At 35.8% G+C, this 12,587-nt stretch overlaps 1 protein-coding gene across 1 annotated transcript in view; it reads left to right on the top strand.

Annotated features, from left to right (window-relative positions):
- Window positions 1–12,587, top strand: part of KIF11 (kinesin family member 11) — a 45,926-nt gene that overhangs the window by 15,962 nt on the left and 17,377 nt on the right. Inside the window, exons 10-14 of the mRNA XM_081157807.1 lie at window positions 6,356–6,444; window positions 7,813–7,900; window positions 8,949–9,137; window positions 9,769–9,976; window positions 10,898–11,070. Of these exons, the coding sequence (XP_081013933.1) occupies window positions 6,356–6,444; window positions 7,813–7,900; window positions 8,949–9,137; window positions 9,769–9,976; window positions 10,898–11,070 (747 nt within the window). The remainder of the gene's footprint in view (window positions 1–6,355; window positions 6,445–7,812; window positions 7,901–8,948; window positions 9,138–9,768; window positions 9,977–10,897; window positions 11,071–12,587) is intronic.

Genomic DNA, 12,587 nt, shown 5'->3' on the forward strand with positions numbered 1-12,587 from the left:
TATTTCACTTAGCATAATGCTCTCCAGGTCCACCCATGCTGTCAAAAAGGGTAAGATTTCTTTCCTTTTTACGGCCGAGTAGTATTCCATTGTGTAAATGCACCACAGCTTTTTTTTTTTAAATATATCTTTACTGATTTCAGTGAGAGGAAGGAAGAGGGGGGGGGAGAGAGAGAGAGAGAGAGAGAAACATCAATGATGAGAGTCATCATTGAACAGCTGCGTCCTGCATGCCTCTGACTGGGGATTGAGCCTGCAATCCGGGCATGGGATCCTGACTGGGAATCAAACCATGATCTTCTGGATCCTAGGTCAGTGCTCAAACTCTGAGCCACGCCTGGCTGGGCAGACCACAGCTTTTTTTATCCACTCGTCTACTGATGGACACATGGGCTTCTTCCAAATTTTGACTATTGTAAATAACACTGCAAAGAACATAGGGGTGCGTATGTTTTTTCAAATTAGTGTTTTGGGTTTCTTCAGATAAACTCCCAGAAGTGGAATCACTGGGTCATAAGACAGTTCCATTTTTAAATTTTTGAGGTAACTCCATATGGCTTTCCACAGTGGCTGCACCAATCTGCATTCCCACCAACAGTGCACATTCTTGCCAATACTTGTTTGTTGATTTATTGATAATAGCCATTCTGACAGGTGTGAGGTGATACCTTATATTGGCCATTTGCATGTCCTCTTTGGAGAAGTGTCTGTTCACATCCTTTGCTCATTTTCTAATTGTATTATTTGTTTGTTTGGTGTTGAGTTTTATAAGTTATCAATAAATTTTGGATGTTAACCCCTTATCAGATGTATCATTGGTGAATATGTTCTCCCATTCAGTGGGTTGTATTTTCATTTTGTTGATAGTTTCCTTTGCTGTGCAAAAACTTTTTAGTTTGATGTAGTCCCATTTGTTTATTTTTTCTTTTGTTTCCCTTGCCTAAGGAGATATATTAGAAAAAATATTGCTACCAAAAATGTCTTAGATTTTACTGCCTATGTTTTCTTCTAGGATTTTTATAGTTTCAAGTCTTAACATTAAGTCTTTAATCCATTTTGAATTTATTCTTGTGTATGGGGTAAGAAGGTTGTCTGGTTTCATTTTTTTGTATGTACCTGTCCAATTTTCCCCAAACCATTATTGAATAGATTACTCCATTGTATGTTTTTGCCTCCTTTGTCAAATATTAATTGACCATAAAGGCATGAGTTTATTTCTGGGCTCTCTGTTTCGTTCCATTGATCTATATGTCTGTTTTTATGCCACTACCATGCTGTTTTGATTACTGTGGTCTTGTAGTATAGTTTGATATCAGGTAGCATGATTCCTCCAACTTTGTTCTTCTTAAGTTTGCTGAGGCTATTCGGGATCTTTTATGGTTCCATATGCATTTTTAGAATATTGTTCTAATTCTGTGAAATTTACCATTGTTTTTTTTTTTTTTAAATATATCTTTATTGATTTCAGAGGGAGGAAAGGAGAGGGAGAGAGAGATAGAAACATCAATGATGAGAGAGTCATTGATTGAGCCCACAATCCGGGCATGTGCCCTGACCGGGAATCGAACCCCGATCGCCTGGATCCTAGGTTGACGCTCAACCGCTGAGCCACGCCTGGCCGGGCATCTTCTTTTTTTTTTTTTAATATGTCTTTATTGATTTCAGAGAGAGGAAAGGAGAAGGAGAGAGAGAGAGAGAGAGAGAAATATCAGTGATGAGAGAGTCATTGATCGGCTGCCTCCTGCACGCCCCTGACTAGGGATCGAGCCCACAACCCAGGCATGTGCCCTGACTGGGAATTGAACCCCAATCACCTGGATCCTAGGTTGATGCTCAACCTCTGAGCCATGTCCAGTCGGGCTGCCATTGGTATCTTGATAGAAATTGTGTTGAATGTTTTGTTTTAATGGTATTAATCCTTCTTATCCATGAGCACAGTATATGCTTCCACTTATTTGTATCTTCATTTTCATTCTTCAGTGTCTTATAATTTTTTGAATACAGGTCTTTTAACTCTTTGGTTACATTTATTTTTAGGTATTATTATTTTTTTAAATAATTGTGAATGGGATTGTTTTTTTAGTTTCCCTTTTACATAGTTCATTATTGGTATATGAAAATGCAACTGACTTCTGGATATTTATTTTGTACCCTGCTACTTTACTGAATTCATTTTTCGGTTCTGATTGATTTTTGTTGGAATCTTTAGGGTTCTCTATATATAGTATCATCCATCTGCAAATAATGACAGTTTTACTTCTTTTCCAATTTGGATGCCTTTTATTTCTTCTTGTCTGATTGCTTGTGGCTAGGGCATCCAGTCCTATGGTGAAAGCAGACATCCCTATTTGTTTCTAATCTTAAGGGAAACACATGTAGTTTTTGCCCATTGAATATTATGCTGACTGTGGGTTTGTCATATATGGCTTTTGTTATGTTGAAGTATGTTCCCTCTATTCCCACTTTGCTGAGAATTTTTTATCATAAATGTGTGCTGGATTTTATCAAATGCTTTTTTCTGCATTTGCTGATACGATTGTATGGTTTTTATCCTTCATTTTGTTTATGTGGTGTATCACATGAATTGATTTGCAGATATTGTACCAACTTTGCATTCCCAGAATAAATCACACTTGATCATGGTGTATAAGTTTTTTAATGTATTGCTGGATCTGGCTTGCTAATATTTTGTTGAGTGTTTTAGCATCTATGTTCATCAGGGATATTGGCCTATAATTTTTTTTCTTTGTACTGTCTTTATCTGGTTTTGGAATTAGGATAATGCTATTCTCATAAGATGAGTTTGGGAGTCTTCCCTCGTCTCAAATTTTTTGGAATAGTTTGAGAAGCATAGGTATTCTTTGAATGTTTGGTAACATTTCCCTTGAAGCCATCTGGTCCAGGACTTTTGTTGGTTGTTTTTTGATTATTGCTTCAGTTTCACTAGTTGTAATCTATCTGCCCAGATTCTATGATTTTTCCTGATTCAGTTTTTGATGATTGTATATTTCTAGGAATTTATCCATTTCTTCCAGATTGTCCAATTTGTTGGCATATAGTTGTTCATAATATTTTCTTACAATTCTTTGTATTTCTTTGGTTTCAGTTGTTACTTCTTTCATTTCTGATTTTATTTGAGTTCTCTTTTTCTTGATGAGTCTGGTTAAAGATTTGTCAGTCTTGTTTATCTTTTCAAAGAACCAACTCTTGGTTTCATTGATCTGTTATATTGTTTTTTAAGCCTCTATTTCATTGATTTCTGCTCTGATCTTTATCATTTCCTTCCTTATATTAACTTTGGGCTTTGTTGTTCTTTTTCTAGTTCCTTTAAGTGTAAAATAAGATTGTTTATTTGAGATTTTTCTTGTTTCTTGTAATAGGCATGTAATGCTATGAATTTCCCTCAGGACTGCTTTTGCTGTGTCTTATGGATTTTGGGTTATTTTCTCATTTTCATTGGTTTCACAGTATCTTTTGATTTCTTCCTTGATCTCATTGTTAACCCATTCATTGTTTAGTAACCTGCTATTTAGCCTCAATGTGTTTGTGTGTTTTTCAGTTAGAGAAGATGCTTGATATAATTTCAATCTTCTGAAGTTTGTTGAGACTTCTTTTGTGTCCTAACATTTGGTCTATCCTAGAAAGTGTTCCATGTGCACTTGGAAAGAATGTATATTCTGCTGCTTTGGGGTGAAATGCTCTGAAGGTATCAATTAAATCCATCTGATTTAGTATGTCATTTAATGCCACTGTTTCCTTGTTGATTTTCTGTTTGGAAGATCTATCCATTGATGTCAGTGGGGTGTTAAAATCCCCTACTATGACTGTGTTACTGTCAATCTCTGCCTTTATGTCCATCAAGATTTGCTTTACATATTTAGATGCTCCTATGTTGGGTACATAAATGTTTACAAGGGTTCTATCCTCTTTTTGAATTGCCTCTTTTATCAATACATAGTGTCCTTTGTCTCTTACTATAGCCTTTGTTTTAAAATCTATTTTGTCAGATATAAGTATTGCTACCCCAGCTTTTTTCCCCTTTATATTTGCATAAAATGTCTTTTTCCATCCCTTTACTTTTCATGTTTTTCTTTTGTTCTTCGGTGGGTCTCTTGTAGACAGCATATATATGTTGGTCTTGTTTACAATTTAATGATTTTGAGTACCTTTATAGAGTTGTGCAACATCACCACAATCTAGTTTTAGAAAATTCCTATCACTCTGTAAAGTTTCCCTTTGCTATTAGTCAACCACTGATCTGCTTTCTGTTTATATATAGATTTCTCTTTTCTGGACATTTCCTATAAATGGAATCATACAATGTTTAGTGTTTTCCATCTGACTTCTTTCCCTTGGCATAACATTTGGGCTTCATCTATGTTGTAGCATGTATCAACAGACTATTTGTTTATATTGCTAAATAATATTCCATTATATGATTAATATCACATTTTGTTTATTCTGGTTGATGGACATTTGGATTATTTCCGGTAATGCTACTATGAACATTTTCATCTAAGTCTTTGTGTTGATGTGTTTTTATTTCTCTTGGGTAGATATCTACTGGTTTAATTTCTGGGTTGCATAATAAGTTTATGTTTAACTCTTTAAGAAACTTTTTCAGAGTGGTTGTACCACTTTTATTTTTTAAAATTTTTATTTTTCCACTTAGTAACTACTTTTTATTTATTTTTAATATATTTTTTGAAATTTATCTTAATTGTTGAAAGTATTACAGATGCCCTCCATTTTCCCTCCGCTGCCCCCCTCTACCCAGCTCCCACCCCTCCCCAGGCCTTTACCACACTGTTGTCTGTGTCCATGGGTTATGCATCTATGTATATAATTTTTTTGGTTAATCTCTTCTTGCCCCCAGTGGTTGTACCACTTTAAATTTTTATTGATGGTATTGAGAGTGCAATTTCTCTGCATCCTCTCCAACGCTTGTAAATAGTCTTATCTTTTTTTAAAAATGTGTTTTTACTGATTTTAGAGAGGAAGAGGAAGGGAGAGATAGAAACATCAATGAGAAAGAACCGTTGATGCCTCCTGCACGCCTCCTACTGGGGATCGGGCCTGCAACCTGGGCATGTGCCCTGACTAGGAATCGAACCTCGATCTTTTGGATCCTAGGTTGATGCTCAACCCCTGAACCATGCCGGCCGGACTCCATTGATTTTTTTTTTTTTTTTTTTAGAGAGAGAGTGGAAGGGAGGGAAGGAAAGAGAGAATGAAAGAGGGAGGGAGAGGAAGAGAGAAACATTTGATGTGAGAGAGACAGATTGATGGGTTGTCTCCCTCATGCACCCTGACCGGGGCAGGGATCAAACCTGCAACCCAGGTACGTGCCCTTGACCAGAAATTGAACCCGAGACATTTTGGTGTGCAGGTTGATGCAAACCACTGAGCAACACCAGCCGGGGCTATTTGACAGTTTTGAGAATAAATGCATTAGTTTTCTAGCTCTTTTTTCTTCTTTTGTCCTCACCCAAGGATGGCTTTTTATTGATTTTTATTTTTAGAGAGAGGCTGGGGGGGGAGAGAGAGAGAAACATCAATCAGTTGCCTCTCATACATGCCCTGACCGGGGGGGGGGGGGGGGGGGGGTATTGAACCAGCAAGCTAGGTATGTGCTTTGGAATCAAACCCACAACCTTCTGGTGTCCTGGATGATACTCCAACAAATTGAGCTACCTGGAGGGGGGGGGGTTATTGAACCAGCAAGCTAGGTATGTGCTTTGGAATCAAACCCACAACCTTCTGGTGTCCTGGATGATACTCCAACAAATTGAGCTACCTGGCCAGGGTGGTTTTCTACCTTTCTTAATGTCATTATAAATTCATGGACTTAAAAATATTTGTGTTAATCCATTGTAGTTTTTATCCTGACTGATATTCAAATTGTTACTCCTTTGATAGGTGGTGACCTCTGCAAATGAGTTATTGAGTCCTTTTCATTAGCCTAAGTTTTTTTAGCTCCCTATTTTGTTTGACGAAATGTTACAGGCTCATCTTGAATGTTTCGTGCCCCAATCCTAGAGTCAGACACTTCTCTAAGGAATTCTGGGTTTTTTTTTTAGTGTGAAATGCTATTTGGAGACCAACCTGGGTACTGGAGGTTGGGTTTGTTTTTTTAAGTCGCATATTTTTATAATGAGTACATTAAAGGATCTTTGAAAGCTGTTGCAAGACTTTATTCTGTACAGATTAATATTGAAAAGTATGGTTATGACTTTTTATCAAACATTTTTATGTTTTAAAAAACATAAAAGGGCTAACTTTATTTTTTATATTCTCTCTAAACTGAATTTTAAAAAAGTTCTAAATTGACACCTACAACGTTCTTCTTGTGTAGGAATATACAGAAGAGATAGAGCGTCTGAAACGAGATCTTGCTGCAGCCCGTGAAAAAAATGGAGTGTATCTTTCTGAAGAGAATTTTAGGTAAGCCCTTAGCTATGGAAATTAATTTCCAAGAATAAGTATTTTCTGATAACAGGCTGTTGGAAGTAAAATTTACTTATTTGACAATAAATAGAATCTTTATTTGTAGTTCTTTTTACAAATGCTTTTTTTCTCTTTTGACATTAATAGGTACTTATCAAACAGTTTAAAAATTTTTTTATAACTTTATTTTTTTAGAATTTTTAAAATTGATTTCAGAGAGAGGAAGGGAGAGGGAGGAAGACTTGATATAAGAAAAGCATTTCAAATTTCCCATTCTACATAAAAGACCCATTTCCAATAAAGAACTAATACAGTTAATCAAGACTGTTAGAACTAATTCTCTTCTTACACCTCAGTTGTAGCTTTTCTGTTTGTTTGTTGTTGTTTTAAATATATCTTTATTAATTTCAGGGAGAGGAAGGGAGAGGGGGAGAGAGAGAGATCGAAACATCAATGATGAGAGAATCATTGATCGGCTGCCTCCTGCACATCCCCCACTGGGGATCGAGCCCGCAACCTGGGCATGTGCCCTGACTGGGAATCGAACCGTGATCTGGATCCTAGGTCGATGCTCAACTGCTGAGTTACGCCCGGCCAGGCTAGCTTTTCTGTTAATCAATCTCTCTCGCTAATAATTTGAGGAAATTTGCACTCACAAAAAGAATCTCTGTCATTTAGCACAGTGTGGAATAGGAAATTGATGGTAGTTATGAAGGATCTGAAAGATAGAAGAATACAAAAGACAATACTCACTTCTGACACTTGCTAATGCTCAAGAAATCAGAGGCCCATTAAAGTGGACCAGAATTATCTGGTCCAAAATATCAGCAGTGCTGAGGCCGAGGAACTGTGAGTTAGAGACTGATCCTTTGCTCTCTGAGATTTTTTGTGGTGGTGGGATAGTGGCACATGTGTTGAGGTATATTTCGGTATGATAGGCGGTGAGAGGTGTAATTGCTCTGTCTACATACTTTAATTCTGTTGTCCAGCTCTGTGTCTTATTTATGTTCCATATTCCTGATTACAGACACTTAGGTTGTATTCCCCTCACCTTTATTTTATGTGAGTTATATTCCTCTGTTAGCTTTGTTGCTTTTTAAATTTTATATACACACATTTTTTTCACCTTATAGATAGGGATTCTCAGTTTCAAAATGGAGATAACAGGAAAAACAATTATTAAGGACAAAGAATACATTTGCTTTTTGTAATTTGTATTTATTGCTTATTGATACCTAGGCATCCTTATCATGATAGTGACAGATGGTAAAGCTGATGTGTAACTGCCACAATTGTGTTAGAATAAACTGTATAGGAATTAGGAAAAAATACTTATAGTTAAATTCATATTAAACTTTATTTTAGAGCTATGAATGGAAAACTAACTGTTCAAGAAGACCAGATTGTAGAATTGATTGAAAAAATTGGTGCCCTTGAGGAGGAGCTAAGTAGGGTAAGCATTCCAAACAATATTGAATGATATGTAAAAAGCAAATATTTAAAGAAAACTTTAGAATGTGAGGGACCTGATATTTTTTCTTTAAGATTTCTTTCTTGTTGATCCATATACTGAAAGTAGGTTGTACCATAATTTTATCATCAATCGTAATGAAGAAACTATTTTCAAAATTTATTTATTTATTTATTTATTTATTTATTTATTTATTTTCGAGAGAGGAAGAGGGGAGAGAGAGGCAGAGAAATTGATTTGTTGTTCCACTTATGTGTGCATTCATTGGTTGCTTCCTGTATGTGCCCTGACTAGAATCAAACCTGCAACCTTGGCGTATCAGGACGACGATCTAACCAACTGAGCTATCCAGTCATGATAGAAACTATTTTGACACTTACATTAATGCAACATGGCAAGAAATTAACTGAATTGTGCAATTTAAAAATATATATATATTGATTTCAGAGAGAGGAAGGGAGAAGGAGAGAAACATCAATGATGAGAGAGTCATTGATCGGCTGCCTCCTGCACGCCCCTGACTGGGGATCAAGCTTGCAACCTGGGCATGTGCCCTGACTGGGAATCGAACCATGATCTCCTGGATCCTAGGTCGATGCTCAACCGCTGAGCCACTTAGCTGGGCCGAATTATGCAATTTTATTGTTTAAGCTAAATGGAGAATACAGAGACATTTTCATTAATGTGTTTATCAGATGAGGGAATGTGACGTTGGGAATAAACAGATGTTGAATAACTAAAATGTAAAGACCTGATCTTTCTGTGCCACCCTCACACTGGCAGTGTTGGATAAATCCTAAAGAATTAATACCACTACACTAAACCTGTTGTTTGTTTTTAATTAACTTATAGGAAGAAACCAGATACCATGTAAAATGTGCTAACCTACCTGGTAACTTACAACTTGTTACAGTTTTACATGGCAGTAATTTGTTTAGCTCTTCTAATACTATATTATGGACCAGCCAGGTGTCTCACCAACCAGTTCAGCATTTTTAATTCTTAAAGATGTTTAATGTGTTATATTTAGGTTACGGAATTGTTCATGGACAATAAAAATGAACTTGACCAGTGTAAATCTGACCTGCAAAATAAGTCACAGGAGCTTAAAACCACTCAAAAACATTTACAAGAAACTAAATTACAGCTTGTTAAAGAAGAGTATGTCACATCAGTTTTGGAAAGTACTGAGGAGAAACTTCATGATGCTGCCAGCAAGGTTTGTCCTTTGTTTTGATTGTACTTGGATTAAAGAAATTAGAGAATGGATAGAAGTAACTTACTTTGCTGTATGTAGCATTAGTTGTGAAATTCTATTTATTTGTCTCAAATGACATTTCTGTTGATTTAAAAAATGTTATTTTACTGTTTCATCTACATTTTCCTCACTGGAGATGCTAACTTAAAAAAAAGCTTCCAGAAGTTTTGGAAGTAGAGCATAACTTTAATATACTTTGTGGACATTTAAAATAATGATGTAATACTTTTTCCTGTGGTAATGATTGAAAGTAATCAGTCATCAAGAATTTAGTATCTTCTAATGATGGAAGATATTGAAAGTATTTAATTTTTTATTAGGTGTACTTTTGAGGAAATAGGAACACATAGTAATCAAAAAACTTGTGGGGGCATGTAATTACTATAATTGGCAAAATCAGTTTTCCTTGCCTAGATTCTGGATAGGGGAGGGAAATAAACATTCCTAGATAAATTAGCATGAGTTTAAAATTTTCTTCTGATACAATATATAAAACTTGCAAGTTCTCATTGGAGAAATACTTATGTAGCACAGATATTTTCTTAGCTTTTGTCATATCCATCTTGTCAACATTTATTTTTTAAAATCATAGTTGCTTAACACAGTTGAAGAAACTACAAAAGATGTATCTGGTCTCCATTCCAAACTGGATCGTAAGAAGGCAGTTGATCAGCACAATGCAGAAGCTCAGGATATTTTTGGCAAAAATCTGAATAGTCTGTTTAATAGTATGAAAGAATTAATAAAAGATGGCAGCTCAAAACAAAAGACCATGCTGGAAGTTCACAAGACCTTGTTTGGTAAGTTCAAGCTTTTCTAATTATTCTAGTTTTTGTGTGTTTAGTGTGAGACTGATTTTGAAACTGATAGTTTAATATCATAAACTAGTTCCCTCCAGTGCATACACTATCTGTTCAGTCTAGGGATTAATGCTTTCACTGCGTTTGAATTAAAACAAATCTTACTGGGTCTTCCCACGCCCCCCCTCCGTTTTCTAGAAAATAACTTACATTTATTGAACAGTAACTAAGTGTATAAACTTTAGAAGTCCCTTTAACCCTCACCCTTTCCTATTCTCCATAGATAGTACTGTTAAAGTTCTTGAGTTTCCTTCTAGAAATTTTCTGTATATAAACATTTTCTTTTTTTCCTTCTTTTGAGAATGTATATCTTTAATGTTTGTTGTATTGTCAGAATGTATGTATTATTTTAACCAAACCATTGTTGTTATCTTCATTTAGGGAAGAAAGTATTAGTTTATTATGAAAGTATTACTCTCATTATAGAAAATTTGGGAGAAGCAGAAATGTAAAACTTGTTTTAAATCACCTAGAGTCTAGTCATTCTAAGCCAACTGCTATAAATTTTGTTTATTGATTTCTAGTTTCTCCTTTCTTCTATAATCCCCTTTACCTGCTGTAATCCTGAATATTACTTTTAGTTAGAGATTAATTTTAGAATATTTGAATTCTTGGTTTACTGTGAGTTATAGTTATGGACGTGATATACCTACAGAAATGTCAAGTGCTTACAGAATACTATAGAACAAATATAATTTATATTTAAAATATTTCCTTGCTTATATAGTGAGACAATTATGTTAAGCTTATTTGTTATGACAGACTTCCACAACAGGGATGTGATATTGCCACCTCTTGTAGGTGGTTCTAACTGTATTTAAATATGTTTATGTTATAAAGTTTACTTTTTTTTTTGTCTAGGTAACCTGATATCTTCCAGTGTTTCTGCATTGGATACCATTTCTACAACAGCACTTGGATCTCTCACATCTATTCCAGAAAATGTGTCTACACATGTTTCTCAGATTTCTAATATGATATTAAAAGAGCAGTCACTAGCAGAAGAAAGTAAAACTGTACTTCAGACATTGATTGTTAGTAAATATTTTAAAGTATTTTTGAAGGGTTACATTTGTTAAGTCTTTAAAACAATGTTAACTATTATTTCATCTTAGCTTTACTACACACAGTGATAAACATAACACTTTAAGAGAGTAGGTTTATATTTTAAAGACAAATATCTCCACTGCTTTCCCCTCCCCTCCCCTCCCCTCCCCTCCCCTCCCCTCCCCTCCCCTCCCCTCCCCTCCCCTCCCCTCCCCTCCCCTCCCCTCCCCTCCCCTCCCCTCCCCTCCCCTCCCCTTTCTTCTCTTTTCTCTTTTCTTCTCTTTTTTCTTTTCTCTTTTCTTTTCTTTTCTTTTCTTTTCTTTTCTTTTCTTTTCTTTTCTTTTCTTTTCTTTTCTTTTCTTTTCTTTTCTTTTCTTAATATATCTTTATTGATTTCAGAGAGAGGAAGGGAGAGGGAGAGAGAGAGATAGAAACATCAATGATGAGAGAGTCATTGATCAAGCCCGCAACCGGGCATGTGCCCTGACCAGGAATCAAACCCCGAGCGCCTGGATTCCAGGTCAACACTCAACCGCTGAGCCACGCCCGGCCAGGCTCCACTGCTTTTCTTTCCCAGAAAGATTAATTTCCAAATGCATATAACTAACCTTTGAAACTTTTTTCACTTATATCTTGCAACATTAAGAGCAGGAGTTATAAGCCTTCTATTAACTAAGAAAGGTAGGTTTAGCTCCAGATGAATTCAAGGGACCCATGACTTACCGGCTGGCTCAGAAATAGGTAAATGATTCTTTGCCAAGGGTCCTGAAATGGTCCTGCTGATGTTACACTGACTCAACCAGAAGGAGATATTAAGTGGTTAATTTTAAAACTACAGTAATACAAAGAACTTATATGCATATATGCATAACCCAAGGAAACAGACAATAGTGTAGTGAGGGTCTGGGGAGGGGGCTGGGTGAGGTGGAATGGGTCAATGGGGAGAAAAAGAGACAACTGTAATATTTTGAACAATTAAAAAAAACCACTACAGTAATATAGCAACATGTGCAAGAAAAATAACTTAGACTATAGAATTCTAGAAACACATAAAACTGTTTGTGAGGTCAAGTCTGTGATCAAGCTTTTCTGGGCCATAACTGTAAGGTTCTTTTTCATAGTTCTATAGAAGTCATTCATCTACACTTAATAGTACCTCCTCCATACCTGATTTGTATATACTCTATTTGTAATTGTATGATTTATCTAGGAAGTTTTTGGCCGTATCACTTTGTTTTCTTTGTGCAGGCTCTCTGCCTCTCTTTTTGAGTTAATATTTGTTGAACATTTTCCAAGTAGATACTACAAATGTTAGCTGGCACTCTGCCTAGAATCAGTGTTTGTATGACATTATTTGATAGATTTCTTTAATCACCCAAATTTGATAGAATTAAAAGATGCAGTCAGTACTAACCTTTTAGAGATTGATTCATTCAATAATCTGTGCTTATTAAAAATGTCTTCTGCCCGGCCGGGCGTAGCTCAGTGGTTGAGCGTCGACCTA

Source organism: Miniopterus schreibersii (genome assembly GCF_964146895.1).
Source record: "Miniopterus schreibersii genome assembly, chromosome: 14".
NCBI lineage: Eukaryota > Metazoa > Chordata > Mammalia > Chiroptera > Miniopteridae > Miniopterus > Miniopterus schreibersii.